This window comes from Hermetia illucens, chromosome 5 (assembly GCF_905115235.1).
Source record: "Hermetia illucens chromosome 5, iHerIll2.2.curated.20191125, whole genome shotgun sequence".
Taxonomy (NCBI): domain Eukaryota; kingdom Metazoa; phylum Arthropoda; class Insecta; order Diptera; family Stratiomyidae; genus Hermetia; species Hermetia illucens.
The window spans coordinates 88,526,249-88,544,051 of NC_051853.1; the positions used below are offsets into that span (position 1 = coordinate 88,526,249).

The 17,803-nt window shown below is 41.9% G+C and overlaps 1 protein-coding gene across 11 annotated transcripts in view; it reads right to left on the reverse strand.

Annotated features, from left to right (window-relative positions):
- The window catches only part of LOC119656594 (proton channel OtopLc), a 156,257-nt gene that overhangs the window by 79,356 nt on the left and 59,098 nt on the right, over window positions 1-17,803 (reverse strand). For 6 of the 11 annotated variants that reach the window (XM_038063005.1, XM_038063011.1, XM_038063010.1 and 3 more), the window contains 3 exons: window positions 11,812-11,865; window positions 2,631-2,764; window positions 2,275-2,331 (listed from right to left, as the gene is read on the reverse strand). In XM_038063005.1, the coding sequence (XP_037918933.1) occupies window positions 2,275-2,331; window positions 2,631-2,764; window positions 11,812-11,865 (245 nt within the window). The remainder of the gene's footprint in view (window positions 1-2,274; window positions 2,332-2,630; window positions 2,765-11,811; window positions 11,866-17,803) is intronic. The other 5 variants (XM_038063012.1, XM_038063014.1, XM_038063015.1 and 2 more) reach the window with 3 other exon arrangements.

Here is a 17,803-nt window from a genome sequence, read left to right on the forward strand (position 1 = left end):
ACGGCCACAAACATACTCCGCCCCAGCCGCAAAAAGAGTCGGAGCGGCTGACTTATCACGTCCGGAGACTTATCACGTGCTCAAAGTGGGGAACAACGAATCAATGGCTGACGACTGGCAATGAGGCATTATCTGCCCCATACATAAAAAGGGAGATATCACGCAGTGCAGCAGTTATACAGCTATCACTGTGCTGAGTGTCATCCATAAGGGATAGTCCTATACGCTCAGAATATCATTGGCCCATACCAAAGAGGCTTCACTCCAGGCAAATCAGCAACAGATCCGATTTTCTCTCTGCGGTAAGCAATGGAAAAACGGTTGGAATATCACCATCGGCTGCACCATCTTTTCATCGACTTTAAAACCGCCTATGATAGCATAGCCAGGGTAAAACTGACGAACTTGATAAGACTGACTAGGCTGACTCTGACCAATGTGCGCGGCCAGATAAAAGCAGCAGGGTCACTCTCAAGAGCATTCGATATCAACAACAGTCTATGACAAGGGTATGTCCTATCATGCGTCCTCTTTAACCTAGCCCTGGAGAAAGTGATCCGTGATGCTAACGTAAATGCGAGGGATACGATCCTCTCTAAGTCTACCCAACTACTGGTCTATGCTGACGATATCGGTATCATGGGAAGAACCACCCGAGATGTACAAACTGCCTTCATCCAGATCGAACAGGGGGCACGAGATCTTGAGCTACACATCAGTGAAGGCAAGATAAAATATATGGTGGCTACGTCAGTAGCAGAAACCAACCAATCAACAACATCAAATCGCACTGGTCAAACGGGAGGAATAACGATAGGAGAATACAACTTTGAGATCGTTGATAATTTCTCCTATCTAGGGTCGAAAATCACAACCGATAACAGCTACGATGATGAAATCCGCGCACGGTTGTTGTTAGCCAATAGAGCCTATTTCAGCTTACAAAAACTGTTCCGCTCGAATCGTCTCACCATAGGCTCAAAGCTCTTACTGTACAAGACAATGATCTTGCCAGTCATCATATATTCCTCGGTGACTTGGGTTCTGAGCCGCGTTCGAGAGAACAACCTCCGAAGAATTTTTGGACTCCTAAATGAGGATGGACGATTCCGTAGCCTACATAACGACGAAATCTATGAGCGATACATGACCCTCAGGTTATGGATAAAATCCGGCTCAATAGGTTACGGTGGGCAGGTCACTTAATCCGTAAGGATGAGCATGATCCCGCCTGAAAAATCTGTAAGGGCAATATCTATGGTAGAAACAGAAGACGAGGCAGACCCTGCCTGAGATGGAGCAATGGTGTAGGCCAGGATGCCAGGTACCTTCAAGGGTGTCGAATTGGTGGATGTCCGGATTTCCTTATTAAGGCAGGCCTAGACCGAATACCAGTTGTTGCACCGTTGATGATGATAGTGGAACTGTCCTCTATATTGACGAGGGTTTGAACGTGATGCCATTTAGTGTGTTTACAGTGATTGAGCTGATCAGTTCACCTTAAGTGTATTTTGCGATTCCTCAAGGTGAAACGACTTTGTCGCAAACACCATGCATATGGGTGGCCTAGTGAATTTGAAACACGTCGAGATGTGCAAGAAGATTTATTTTATTCTGGCCGACTATCTATGTCCTGAACTAAAGTTGACATCGACAAAGTGTAGGATAAGTGTAGGAGGGAAATATTTGTTAAACTTTTTGTATTTCGCGAACTGATTCCTACCATTTTATATAGTTGTTTGGCAATGGAAAGCGTTATCGCTCAGCTAATTCCGAATGACTTCAATTTTTTTTTTCGAAAACTCATCACTTAAGTTAGTATATTAGGGCGGGTCAATTCCAACGCAACACTTATAGAACGTATGATTGCTGGCGACAAGAGAGGGGTTTCAGTTTCAGAATGGTGTCATCCAGGTGAGCCACAATAGGCAAAAACTGAATTCTTGGCAGAATGCTTTTTCAAGCATCTTAAAACCGATTCCGGGAAATGCATTTTCAAGATGCATTGGTGATTGAACGGGCCTATTTTGGAGGTGATACAATATATTTAAATAAATAAAATATATTTGGCGTTTTATTGCCCAATTTCCGGTACTATTTTGACAGAGTGAATAGTGTCCTGTGTAGAAAAAATTCACACAACTCCCAAAAAGCAATATGATTGCAAATAAAAATATTGAGTAATTTAAAAACCAAAATCAACCAAATCAAAAGCTAAACATACGAAAGGAATAAGATCAACTCATAATTGCAGCTGAAAACTACGTTTCTAACCTTTTTGGCTGTGGCTCTTGGAGTTCCAGTGCGTTGCTGGATAGAATGTGTGGATCACTTCCAGTCAAAAATCGAACAGAAAAGCGGAAAAGAAAATTTGTAAGTAATCGTGACTTTTGCTTTCGGGAAAAATAATTAGCTGGAAATGATATGCTCTGCTTAATTGCTCTATGCAAATTAATCTTGAACGGAAAAATGCCTCTTAATCGCTGACTTGTTAATTTAATGCATTTGAAAACATGTTAAGCTGCGAATATTAGCAGAAACACATGAAGACATCGTGTTGGATTATTGCAATGCGTTGAAAGTATGCCGTCGTGTTTTCAGTACTTAAAGAAATAAAAATCCATACTTACTTGGCATTTTTGGGTTTTCTGTAGTCTAAAGGTTGATCGTCGTCAAAGTCTAAGTTGAAATCCTCTCCTAAGTCTCGAGGCACTAGTGGTGTTCTTTGATGTGTGGGACTCGTGTGGTATCCATCTGCATGAAGCTGTTGCCCGCAATTCACAAGAAAAAGTACATGGGAAGGTGAAAATATCGATATTAATTAATTGCATAATAAATTCAAATTACATCACTAAACACCTATCGAAACAAAAAGGAAATTCATTTAAAAAGCATCACAAATGAGCCTTGAGCTGAAATTGATAACGTTCTCATAAATTGAGTTCAAATATTGAGAAAGGTAAGAATGTGAACTAATTGAATAAGTCAAGACACTGTGCATTGATATTTCAGGCAATATCCACATACCAGATACGATGATACAAGTAATGGCATAAATTCAATGGAGTATTCAAAGACTAAAATGTGTTGTACTTAATCGATTTACGCTATTAGTCAGGCAATGGAGTAGAATGAATATCGACGACAATTTTAATGAAACTTCCTTTCGAAATTTTCAGTCTTCTATGCATCAATAAATTAAGTATCTACCTCTCTAAAGTGTTTTACTCAAACAGATTGAGCAGGAAAAGTGGGATTCTGGCAATCGCCTCCAGAAAACCTAGAATTATCTATCTGGAGACTAAGTTGCTTTCGAATAAAACGTCACTCCTTACATTAATATCAAAAGTTCCAGGACTGCATCCACTTGCAAACGAAAAAAACCCCGCGTATCACAAATACTTTTTATCGAGTGAGCAAATTAATCGGATCCATTTTCAAAAGATTGTTGCGGCGGTTGCGAAAGTGTGGCAGTCCTGAAACTCAAACTCTGACGTCGCTAGAGACACTACATAGTTTACTATAATCTGACGCCAAAGAAGATGTTTTACCTAACATCGATGATCGTCTTCCAATTTCGAAAAGATATAAAGTATCTCTGAGCCTAATGTTATAGGTATTTTGTGAGCACTCGGCCAAAGTTGCACTGCGCACAATGCAATGAATTGTATGTAGAAACCCTGATGCTTGATCGCCCGCTGGATCTTCCCCATACCCGTCGAAAAAGTCACTTACTGCAGCCGCCAATATACAAGCAAATAAATTGATGCCAACCATATCATGAAAGCGCCGCAAAACGGCAGCTTTTGACTACCAGATCCAGAATTGCGGTTTGTATAGGCTGAAAATCACCTGAAATCCTAAAATAACTTTACTCTATTCCATTCGGATCCTTATGGTAGCCTAGAAATCCAGGGTGGTCTATCGATACTCTATTGTCCACATTGAAGCCTTCAGTAAAATCTTTCGCAGCAAAATGATTTTTCCTACATTAGACCTAGTCAGAGCATACTACCAGATACCTGTGCCTAAAACGGCGGTTACAGCACCTTTTGGCTTATTAAAGTTATTAACAATGCGTTTCGGTCTTTGCGACGCTAAACAGGGATTCGCAGGGTTTACTGGATTGGACTAAACTGCGACCATGGCGATATCCTCGTTGCTGATAGTAACGAGCATCAGTTGCATCTGAAGCAGTTAAGGTATGACCCAACTTGCGCTACGCAACGCGACATTACATACAGCGCAACTGCTGTGATGCGACATGCCTATAACCTATAGCGCGGCAGCCAATTGCAAACAAGTGCGTGTTTTGACATTTTAATAGGTGGATGCAAAGCAAAACTGGAAAACATAGCAGCCAACTGAGTTCATTATATGGAAATGACAGGTTACACTGCAAAATATTCTCTGCCAAGCAAATCGTCGGCATCGCGTCGCGCAGTGTCGCTCAAGTGTCCATTGCTGCCTACAAAAACATATAAAGATATTTAGCTAGGCGGTGCAGTTTATGACTTCGTCGCGTCGCGTCGCGTAGCGTAGATGGGGTCGTACCTTATCAGTTACCTATTGGAGTATGTATTTGGTGTGTCTGAAGTACAATTTCCGAGATTCACAATTACAGACAGCGACATAAGCCCAAAGCGGGTAGAAGCAATCATAAGCTAGACGGAACCTCAGATAATTATTAATTTTAAAAAATCCCTCGCATAATTAATTTCTATAGTCGGTTCATTAAAAGTCATGCTCAAATCCAGACACTACTAAATTCGTTCCTAGAAGATTCGACGAAAAACGACAAGGGCCCGGTACCCTCAACTGAAGCTACTGCCATTGACTTTAAAATTCAAACAAATCGGGAAACCGGATGCTGGTCGCTTCATGTATGAAAGGTTTTATGCATTCCTTTTATAAGGACATTTGAATGTGCATTTGCTCCATTAGTATGTAGCACGCGATATATGCATATATTGTGTGAGAATATCAACATTCAGGTGATATTGAAATTGAAAGTCTTGAATTTGCAAAGGAGTGACAAATTTGACTTTTTATAACTTTGTTAGTAATAGGGTGATTTCCACCAAACCTGGTGGAACCATGCTCTATATAATACCCTACAGTTTGCCAAAAAAAATGCAGATAGTAAACCGATTTAACCGTTTTGTTTTACACAAAACCTTAAAAAGTTTGACAGAAGGCGCGCAATTGGCACATCCGCTAGCATTGTTTGAAAAATGATACCCGAATACGCAATCGAGACCCCTCTCTTACCAAGCAGCCTTATAGCGTTTATGGTCGCAAAATGTTAATGGTTTACGAAGGTATCAAATCATTTAAATATATCCTTGGAGGTCGATAGTTTGAGTTGCGCTCTCTTTCTCTTTTTCTCCAAGCAAAGGAAGGGTCAGACGATATGGTACTTTTGTGGCACAGGGGTATGAATGTCAGTTTGAAAGCGTTTGCAAAGTATTCGTTCACAAAAGGGCTTTTATGAAGGTATGTAAAGTACAGTTGCAGAAAAGGCAGCAAAAAAAAAGTTGCATAGGGCAGCGCTGGATTTACATGACTCACGACCGATCAGCTCCACAAGTAAAATTACAACATTTAATGTCCACCATCGCCGCGAAAACGACCAACCTCTTGATAAGCTGGAAAATTAATGCAACCCTGAAATAAAAGTAAGAGGCGAGTCGCTCTTTGGTTGTATTATTAATAAATAATAAAGGTATTGGTGTTTAATAGAGGCAGTACATCACCTTTCAATTTTCGCAGCTCGGAAAACTGTGAAGGTTAGAAGAAGGTGTTTGATATCATCCTACTAAGGGACTATGGAACTTCTAGGATGAAGAACTGAAGAGTGTCTGAATAGAGATCACAGGGTGGTTTTTAGTCTAAATATTGGTGTAGAGGTCTCCTAGCCTTTCTGGGACCCCATGAGGATCGACTGGAAGAAATTTAGTCCAATTATTAAGAATAACCTCCCCGGTGTGGGAATCGGCATTCAAAACCGCCTTCAAAGCCTTCTGCAATGCAAAATACACCAAAAAATATTGCTATCGTTGTGGACTGAAGGTCTCTTCGACTTCGGGAAACTAACCAGGGAGGCCTTAAACATATGCGACTGGCAAAAATATTGGTGACCATTCAAGAACGAACTAAACAATCAAGTTAGCCATCAAGAATGTCAGGAAGCGGTCCAGGATGAACTATTGCTAGAAGAGGAGCTACTAGCCCACTCGCACTGTCAAGCAAGGAGGATTGGGCGTCGGAGCCTTGTTTGGACGGTAGGCAGATCCACTCGTGTGAAATTATCAAATCGGCAAATACCGAGAATAAAATCAGCTGGGCTATAAACAGTTTCTCTGCATCTAAATCTCCAGGTTTAGATGGCATAATGCCAGTCATGCTTCAGAAATACTAAGAAAGGCTTGTGCCATGGTTTGTAGAGATTTACCGGAGCAGCATTCCTTACGAATATGATATGCACCCGCGTAGTTTTCATACCGAAGGCGGGCAGGCACGCCCGTGAGCCCGTGAAAGACTTTCAATCAATTGGTCTCACCTCTCTTGAAGACCCTAAAACGCAGCCTGGACATCCTTACCTCGAAGGCACATTCACAGAAACCGCACTTCACGAGGTGATTAGCACGGTTGAGCGACCGCAACGCTGCAAGCAATGTACCTTACCTGCCATCCAGGATAGAGGGAGAGTTAAACAACGTCAGTACCAAAGCCATCAAGGAAGCTCTATCCAGAAGAGGTTTGGAGAGGTATATCTACAATATATTTATCTAGAATAATCTAATCTGACCTAGGAGGTAGCTATTTGAACAGAGCTGTGAGCAGAAGGATGTCCCAGGTTGTCTCCTTTTCTCTGGTTGATAGCGATGGATCAAATTCCACGCATATTGGACAGAAGCAGGGTGAGGATGGTGGTGTATGCCGACGACTTGGTAATATTTTTGTCAAGAACGTTTCCCGCCTTTGTGGGTAAAATCAAAAGGGGCGCGTTGGGAAAGGTGTGCTCGTGGGCTTCAACATGCAGACTCAAAGCTCAAAGTTCAAAAAGAGAAGTCCAACCACAAAAGTTTCTTCCCAATTGATCCGGTCTGTCATCAACTGGATGAGCACTTAGAAGTCCCTCAGTCTTCAAACAAAAGAAATAATTAAAGATGGTTCGTGGGGTAGTGCAGTGATGCGCTGAACAGGTGGAGCGGCGTGGTTAAAGTCTCATAATTTATTTATTTACTTATTTATTAAATGGACAATAAGCATACTAAACTCTAGTTACTTAGCAAAAACCATAACCTATGCTTAAAACTACTGAAAGGAGAAACGTTTAAGGGAATCGGGAAATTAAAATAGATTTCAAGCTCCGCGAAGGGCACCTTGAAAATCTCTGAGTTTGTATATTATAACACGCAGGATGGCAGGTAATGCCGTTAGAAGCAGAACAGTGCAGTCCGAGGCAAGTTTGAAAAATGTGCATGAATCTAAATAGGTTCTAGGCTGTTGTAGGCGGGAGGGGTAGTCTATACGAGAAAAGTATTTTTTTAAAGAAAAGGGAACGTTGTATCTTTTCAAGGACAATGCAATCATAGTTACGGGACGGTGACCAGATCACGGAGCGGTACCCGAGGGTACATCTCACGAGAGAGTTGAAAAGAGTTAAAGAGTATAAAGCCCGACATAGAAGGACCATTGAGAGGAATGAGAGGGTCGACGGACTGGCCAGGCTGCTACTGACACTCGCTTGGGGGCCGCAACTGGCGTGCTGTGACGGCTCTCAAGAATGAATGCTACTGCATTCAGCAGTCGTTGCATTCAAACACGAGGGCTCATTGCCCCCGCAAATTCAAGGAAGAGTTCGTCCGCCTATTACGAGTCCCCTAAAGCTTTTGGACCAGATGCGTGCAAATTCTTACCGAATTAGGCGGCCTACACAGGTTATTTGCATTTAGGGACCATACCGTTGGACTTCATATACCCTACAATTCGCATTGTCGAAGCTGTGGAGAAGAGATGGAAATACTTAGAACTTCCTTTTCGATTGTTCAGCTCTATTTAGAGTTAGGTTGCGGACACTAGATAAACAATTCTCTGCGGACCTCAAAGAGTAGAAGTTGCTATCATTCATAAATGCTACGAGCTGGCTAATTGGTCAAACTATTGATCGAATTCTCGATTTCGTAGTTGATGATTGTAGCTCTTGAGCTAGAATTCGACAAAGGTCGTACGCACCATAAAACCGGAGTGCTTTGAAGGACTTTACGAAAAGGCAGGTTTGAATTGTTGGTGAGCAGCGTACAGGTTTGTTATGAAAAGTATGACCGGTGGACATTGCAACTTACCTGTGCGCAAATATTCTACCAATACCAACTTTCTGATGACCCACCAATCTACATAATACTAGACCCACCAATGGACGTAATAGAGCATACAAATATGATCAAAAATAGTCTAGATAGACCAAGTGAAAGTAACCTTTATTACCAACCGTAAGATAAGTGGTCGGGCTATTATCCGGCAAGTTGGCCACACACCATCACTTCAACCCGATAGTGTCTGTTTCATGAGGATCTTAAAAAACTTTCCATTCAGATTCAGTCGTCCCTAGGAAAGCATTATTTGCGCCCTTGCCTTGATTGCGAATATAAATATAAAAAGGAGCGATTTCCATTTATTGCCACTTTCGGTTACGCTGCTTCTAGGGCAGAGGTGAGGCAGTATCTGATGAGCTGCCTCTGCCCTTAGCGAAACCGTTTATTCATCCGTTCTATTTTTTGAATACTTGGGTGCTACGCCCAAAACTAGGGGTTCGTGGACCCAAAAATAGAGACTAAGTTGCTCTCAATCTGGTCCGGTCTAGTATCAAGTAGATGCGGACTTAGAATCCCTCATATGCAAAAAAAAACAAACTTTATCTGCACGTTATGGAGGTTGCTTAGTGCCTGACACTGTTTATGACAGTAACTAGGAGAAGCGACGTGAAAGAACTTCGTTGGTGGAAGCCGATAGAGATACGGGGCGGTTTTGATGCACTTACAATACTTCAAGTTCTGTTTATTGGATTGCGGTAGATCAGTTTATTCCAGCATACAAGCTCCTCCGGCACTAGATATCGCAGCGCATACCAGATAAGTTTGAGTAGCAAATAGTGAAACCTCTTCACTAGCACGAGAAAGGCAATGCATATAGTGCCATGCTTTTCACGGTGCTTTTTCACGAGAAACCGAAAACCGAAATCCATCAATAGTTCCAGGCAATTGAATTTATTGTTTGAATATTCTACTGGGCAGTCTCTCTTTTCCGATATTAGAATGGTTGTTCTTTCTTGTTAATATGGTTATGATCCTTCTTAAAAACTCGATTGAGGAGCTTACCGAACAGCCTCAGCTTTCGGCCTTTCAGAGCTCAGCTGTAGTATCGTCTGATCCTGTTGTTTTTCCCGATTTCGTTTGCTTCATTGCCTCTTCAACTTCTATTGATGTAGATTGCTTCATGTACCGGCAGTGGTGGTGGAGGTGATAGAAGAACAAATGTTAAAATCTGCTCGTGGCGGCTCATTAAGCATTAAGCATTGTCCTATCACTAATCTTAGCAGAAAAGAAGTGGAGGCGAGATTATGTGGCCCGTTTATAGCGAAGAATTTTTTAGACTATGATACAATTGGCCAGCATTTCGTGGGCGAGAAACTTATGAAAGACGAATTCTTTTCCACGGACCTTAATTTTCACATCATCACTCCAAGGCTACGTATTTCAGTTGAAGAATCACTTACCAGTACTCTTGACTATAAAGACTGCATAGACTACTATGCGGATCGCTTTCTTTGTTTCATTTTAAGCTTCATCGACGCTCCTAATAGTTGGCAGTCGCGTAAGTGATTATCTTTTTCCACTTTTCGCGAAATCGAAATTGTTTGATCCATGGTGGACCAGCGGACCACCGCCCCAGCGGCCGATGTTGAGTTGCAATGGTTTTAGGGAGAACCAAAAACCAATGCCACCCTCATTACATGCCCTTTCCGCTATGGCACCACTTGTTGTTTGCCTCTTCGCCAATATAACCGACACGTATAGGTCTTCAGGAAATCAAGTCGCTCAACTTCTTCAATGGCACTACGTAAACTCTCAGAGTATCACGCCGATACCATATTGAGTGCGTAGCCTACCAAAATTCGAGTTTCTGTCGAGCGCAGATATCGATATGTCTCTTTTGAAGGTGTCCTGCAAGTTCCACTCAGGGTGGTAATATTTAATATGGTGTGCCAGATTTAAATGGCCTGGACACCTTAGAATTTTCTCAACCCTTGCTAAATGGCGTGACTTTTTTTTGATATTCAATGCAATTTCTTGATCGAACTGTCGCGGAGCATTTCGTGTAGTATTTAGCACAGTAGAATAGCTCTATATTCTCTCTCTATATTATATTTATCTTTTTGCTTGATCTATCTACCTGCATATAAAAGGGAAGGCGAACTATTGGAAAAAGTACTGAATACTGAACAGTATCAAGACAAGGGTTTTATAAAAGTACTATAGTAACAACGAATGCGTCAGTCAGTCTGGATATTCATTCCCCGTATTGAAAACTGGATGCAGCGTCGGCGTATGGGACTACTAATTGATATAATTCCCTATTCAGGTTGGGTGAGTCTTCCATTTACCCACAATGTGGAAAATCCGAAGAAGGGAAGGGCGAGAAGATTAGCATAACCCCGCAAAAGACTATCGGGGAGAAACCGAAACAGGACTCCTAATAATTATGATCGCTTCGCGGCGGTCTTATGAAGAAAGAGCAAGGAGAGGTTGGGGATGATTTTAGTTGATATGAATTGCATACACTGGCCAGCAGTGTCCTTTCATGATATCTGCCACAAAAAAAGAAGTCAAATAGACTAACATTGCATCCGAAAATTGAATTGGTGCATCTGTTGCATCCCAATAAGGAATAAATCAGTTATTCTTGAACAACTTCTGTTTCATGAGCCCCTGAAGCTTGAAAACAAATTTTCTTGAAAGCTCTATTCCGGACTTTTCCAAGTAGTATATATGGATATTTAGCTGTGATTTGGAAATATGATTTTAGGAAAGGTCTGGATGGATGTCAGGGATGAATATTTGCTTTAATTTTGGTGGAGCATATTAATAGGATTTCCTTGGAATGATGAGGTTATTGCGGTTTCAAGTCGTCTGTGGCTTTGACTTGTTTACAAAAAGTAGTCAATTTCTGAAAACATTTGAATGGTGGAAATAATCTGAATGCCAAGTTTAATATTTATCTGGAATGTAACAACAACAGTAAAAGTTTCAGGAAAATTTATAAAAAGAAATCCTAAAGGTTATTGCTAAGTAGATTTGAGAAAATGGTTTTAAGTTAAGCGGCTTGAATTGATAGGGAGATGAGAAATATCTGTCCAACAATGGAAAAACGATTTGAATCTATCTTTTTAAAGTTGGACGAAAGTCGGATTAAGTAAATCTTATATTAAGGTTTTAGTGGAGTCCGATTACGTAACTAACCCAGGCGAACCCAAACCCTTCAATTCCACTTATCCAATAATTGTCGATGCTGGATGACTTTAACCTAAATCTTAAAACTATATTTACGTAACATTCATGCCTTTTAATTTCATGCCATTGCTTGCACCGAACCGACTACAGTTTAAGAAAGGATGCATTTCTGAAGATTTTCTAGGATGATAGACCGAAAGACTTCGCATCGCATGGTACTAACATTTATCGAACAACAGTAACGATAGCTCTACCGTCATCAAAACACTCTACCAATTATTACTTTCAATGATACCTTGATACTGATATTTGCTTTTTGATTAAGTTCTTCCTTGCAGGACTCTACTGTCTGAAAATGATGAAGGAAATACAGTTTGTACAACGATATATACGCGAAGTATGTACATTCACATATTGTTATATTTTATGCATGTCATGGAAAGTATTGATGAAATGAGAGAGGAATGAATATGATGCCCATTGAAAGGATGCTACCAGTTTAAAACGAAGGATGATGTTGATGAAGGTATACAATTTGGTGAAAATATAATGGATGCTCAGGATTTTGAGTTGGTAGTTGGTGTTTAGTTTTGAAAGAGCGTATTTCGTACGAGTAGAGGAGAAAAAGTTTCTTTGATCATTTTTCGTATTGTTCGTATATGATATGGAAACTAAATATTATTTCGATGAGCTTCATATACAAGTGACAAATGCAACGTATCAGTGAAGTTTGAATGTATGATTTTCACAGATATTCAGTAAAGAAAGTAAAGTGAGTGATATAGCGTAAATTGAGAGAAGAATAGTTACACCTGCAAAAAGGTCGCAACACCGAAGTGGTTAAATAAGATGTCTATTATAATTGCTTCACGCTAAGTTGGCGTAGTCACTTCTCTAAAAGAAGGAAAGTGTTCTCCTCCATTAGCAGTTGTAAAAAGCCAGGAACATGCAACCCGCTTCATCATTGAAGACCGAAGACCCCACATTCTCTGATCAGGGACCGAATTGTAAGATCAATGAGATTACGAAGGCACAAACCTTCAGAAAGGAAGATGTACTCCTCTACTTTTTTTCTTCTTTTACTCAGCCTTTGCCCCGTTCACAAGCGGGACTGGCTCGTCGTGATCGGTTTTGCCATTTGGTTCTATCAAATGCCTGATATGAAAGCAATCACGGGGCTTTTAAATCCCCATCGTTGTTTCGGCCGACATTTTGGTCGCTTATTTACGCTCTCCTGATTTCTGATGTGATCAAAATGTGTCATGTCATTACTCCAACGCAAAATCTTTGTCTCCATTACCGTAAGACGCCGTTCATTGTCTTTTATAGTCGACCAACACTCAGAGCCATAGAGAGCAATAGGACGGACTTGCGACTTGAAATGTTCGTTGATACGTTGATCACAAAGAATACCAGCTGTGGAACGCAATTTCATCCAGGTTGCGTTAATGCGTGAAGCAATTTCATAACGCAGTTCTCCATTGGCTAATATCACTAACCCGAGGTGTTTAAATCGCTCAGTTCTGGGCAAGAAACTGCCGCTCACAGTGAGTGTGCCTATTTCATGCGGTCGGTCGTCAAAATTTCAGTTTTATTTATATTACTTATTTACCTCTTCTAGCATTAGATCACCTTTACCATCTGCGAGTGATCGAATAAAAATTGAGAATCTGATTGTCCAGGGAAAGAATAGCCAGGGAAAATAACAGCGCCACTATCTCTTCTAGCTTAAGTACGACCACGTTGTCCATTGAATACTTTTAGAGCATGTCCGTCCTTGGCTACAGAGATTACTGTACCAATCGCAATGCTGAGATCTAATCCCCTTCCAGATTCCCGCTCTGCAGCATTTGCCACATATACGCCATATACGCCACCTTGAGGAGAATCAGGCCAGAATAACATTCCAGATCTTAAGCCAGAGAGGCAATTGCAAGGGAAGCCAATTGAAGTCTCGCAAGTACTGATACCGATACAGAAATTGATCTTCCAAATTATGCAACTTTCACAACAGGGAAACTACCTCGGCCACCAAGCCCTGATTAACAAAGACGTTCATGTTTCAGTACTCCTTCAAGCACTCATAGAAAGATTCGTTCCAAAGACTGAACTCAAACTTTACCCCGCTAATCTGAGCGACGACGAAATAACATCATGAGTAACTCTACATCGCTTTCACGAGGCAAAGTGGTCAGCATTGCGCTCACGCTAGGTTATTACCCTCATTCGACTTAGGTACTCTTGCGCAGCTGAGTCGATTGGTAGACGAGATCCAGTTACGATAGCAAATCCCTTTGCCACCAGCGACCTTCCGCTACGCCAGCCCAGCACTCTAACCACTTCATCCAACCGGACACAAAAAGGAGATGATATATTTACTGGCAATAAGCAGGACAGGGTACACCTCTTCTTTTTCTTCAGCCTTTGTCCCGTTCACAAGCGGGGTCGCCTCGTCGTGATCGGATTCGTCATTTGTCACTATCAAATGCTTGATCTGGATGTAATCTCGAGGCTTTTAAATCCCCATCCAGCGTATCAAGCCACCTGCCTTTTGGCAAGTGAATTCTCGTTAGGGCGAATTGCGTGACCATCCTAGCCCACAATGCAGGGCAGACTCCAGAATAGCATACAGGAGAAAGTAAAAGAAGAATTGGAGAATAGTAAAAGAATAATGCTCGGAAGCTAGAGTAAAATAGGGGATGCGAACTTTTGACCCACTGAAATTACGCAGAATGGAAAGTATGTTTTCAGCACTATTCCAAAGAACTCTAGAAATCATTTTTAGGATCTCTATGGTGGTAAAGAAATATATATACTTATAGAAGAGTGGGTTCGACTGCCGGGCATAGCCAGCAATATAATTGTCGTCACTCTTAAATGTGTGACCTATCGGCTTCACTCAAGGGAAACTGGCCTGGGCGCGACCAAGTTCTTTGTTCAAAATAGTACCAAGGCAGTGTACTCCGATGATAAGTTGCAGTTTGGGACCTTCAAGTGACAGTGGGGGTCACTATCCATGTGTTACTTCTTGGTGTTTAGAAACCGAAAGCGGATAAGGTGGCGTTAATGTGTCGATCGGCATCGCCACCGTCGGCAGAAACTACGCTTTCTAGATATACGTACAAGTTATTCAATGCCATCGACGCTCTGTTCATTAATGCAGCCAGGGAGAGTAAGATGACTCGTCAGACTAAGAAGTGGGGTTTTGTTGTTGTCTTCAGTCCAACTCTACTTGCCTTTCTTTCCAAATTCAGGACCATCTGGCCAAGAACCATGATTCAGTGAGAGAACACACAGATATCATGAGTGTACTCGAGGTGCGTGAGGAAAAATGTCATCCCCCATTGAACTCTTCCATGTCCATGGAAAAACGGTACCAATAACAAGGAGACAAGATAAAACACTGGCGGACTCCGTATCCTTCTCGAAATTGCTGAAGAACAGGTGAAGTGATGATCTCAACTCCACGCACTGTTCCAAAATGATCCGTAGGATGTTGATGTAATCAACGCAGGAGAATTCACAACCGAAATCAGCCTCCTCTCTTCCGATCAAGCTTTCTAGATGTTTCTTGATGCGTTCCAGGGGTATTTCACCTATTACCTTTACGACAACAAGGATCACGTAGATACTCTTCAAATTGTCATACTCGAAGCAGGACTTTTGGATTTTAAAGGTCATCTTCCTCTTTTACTATCTAGGAAAGGGTTTCTGTGCGAATGGAAGCAGCAGATCTGCACTATTATAACTCTGCGGGGAGACAGTCGAGCCCAACGGATTTACTCCGTTTGAGTGCAGCAGTCCGTATTTGCACGAGACGGTATTTCACCGGATGTCATACGAAGAAGAACCGCGGTGATTTGTTTTTTCAAGTGTTCGTCATAGGTCATTAACGTCTCTCACAGGACACCGGAAGGTTTGCGACCACGTATAAGTTCTTTCGTGATGCGCTTACTGTTTTGAAATAATCACGTTGTGCAACATCTTCTGCTTCAACGACCAGCGCAATAACAATATTTTCTATTTGTCATGGCACATACCACGTTAGACTTCGCGGTATTTCGCTCGGTATCGGAGTTCGAGTGCAATACGCTGTCGTCACTCTCAGGGATGGATAAAGTCTTCAACCTCTTCCGTTAATCCCGCAGTTAGCCAGATCTTATGACACATCCTCGAGGCGTGGTGGACAATATGTATAGCGCTTCAGACGAGAGCATTGATGATGGCAGTGCAATACTTATCGATATTCTCAGGCGGATTACTCAGGATACCTGCAGTGTGTTTAACGAGATAGGGGTAGGATTGACCAGGAGTTTGTACAGTGAGCTTACAAAGAAGAAGGAGGTTAGAGTCTACAGACATCTTTAGATGTGGCTGTAATACCCCCAGTAACGAAGGAAGAAGTATTAGAGGTTTGCGGTAGGCTGGGAGACAACAAAGCGCGCGGCCTCGATGCCATACCAAACAAAACCTTTAAACTGGCCGTTAAGTCGAAGCCAGACAAATTCGTTGAGATGTTTGAAGTATCCTTGGCGGATCCTGAGGGATGAAAAAAGCAAAGGATAGTGTTGTTGCCGAAATCTGATAAGCCTCCTGGTGAACTATTATATATTCCGATTGGCCTATTGGACACTATAGGGAAAATGTTGGAGATATCAAACCGACAATTCGTCTTCCGTACGGCTAGATCAACAGTGGACGCCATCAAACCGGTCACTGGTTTAGCTGAAAATACGATGCACGGAAGGAGTGGCAATAGCAAGTATTGTGCTGTGATTACCCTTACCCTGCAAAATGCATTCGACTGTGCCAATAGGAACCTTATAAGGAGGTCATTGGCGGCGATTGATGTACCCAGTTACTTAAATGCGCTAGTCGACAGCTGCTTAACAGAGAGAAGGCTCTGGTACGACACAGACAATGGACCAAAGAATACATTGTCTCCGCGGTTGTTCCACCGGGCTTTGTGCTGGGACAATAGTGGGTTATGCCGATGACATAGCGGTGATTGTTGTTGCAAACGATCTGGCGGATGTTGGATTATATTCATCCGGAGCAATCACTTCTATAAAGAAGTGGCTGAAAGATGCAGGTCTTGCACTCGCGGAGGATAAAACAGAGGCGATGCTTATCACGAAGCGGCGTAAGGGCACCAGTACCTGTATCAGAATAGGGAAAAATATCGTCACTTTAAAGCCAGCAATTAAATACCTTGGAGGGATGATAGATGGGAGGTTGAATTTCAAGCAGCAGTTACAAAATGTTTGTACCAAGGTGTCCAATGTAAGCATGGTCCTGGCAGGGACGATGCCAAATCATGGGGGACTGGTTATAGCTAGAGTGGTGGGCTCTATACTGCTTTACGCAATTGCATTGCATACCGCATGCAATGCTCAAAAGATGAGCACGGTTTATAGAAAGACCGCCCTAAGAGTGTCCTGTGGTTATAGAACCATCTCGGACGAAGCGGCCTATGTAGTAGCCGGAATGACGCCGATCGACATTTTGGCCGATGAAATGGTACGTATAAATGATGGACCCGATTCGGCGAAAAAGGGTCAATGGACCCACAGATTTATTCCCATCATTAGGGTGTGGACGCAGAGTACGCATGGTGAGATAAACTATGATCTCACGCAGCTTCTCACGGCACATGGTGGTTACCGTAAATACCTCTATAGGTTTAAACTGTACAAGCTGCAACAGTACTCCGGAGGACCCGTAGTATGTTTTCTTCCATTGTCCTAGATCCTTTGAGGAAAGGAAGAATCTAGAGGAAAATATAATTGGAAACTGACATGGTAGGGCGGATTCAGTGCACATTAAGAGAGGCAGAGAAGGCGAGAAAGGCGCGGTTGCGAATGCAATCGATAGACGAAGGGTAAGGTTAGAGCTATATCCACCCCGTGACGAAATATTTTGCGCGGGGAAGAGGACAGAAGTTAAGGGGTAAAAACCCCACAAGCTGAGATATGTGTACTTGTGGCTTTGGAAGATTTCCACCTCCCGAAAAAAAAGACAAACGGACACAGACAGACAGTAAACCGATTTTAATAAGCTTTTGTTTCACACAAAACCTTAAAATGGTGATGGAAAAGAGAAGAAACATCTTTAAGAAATGTACAGTAGAGATGATAACAGTTGATAACAGAAAAATGGAAATTACTCTAATTTTAGCTAATGTTATAAAGATTGAACCGTGATAGATGCATGAAGATTTCTTTTTCGCGTACTATCTTAAGAATACTTATAAAATCTATATTTTTCCTCACATTTTTGTAACTTCC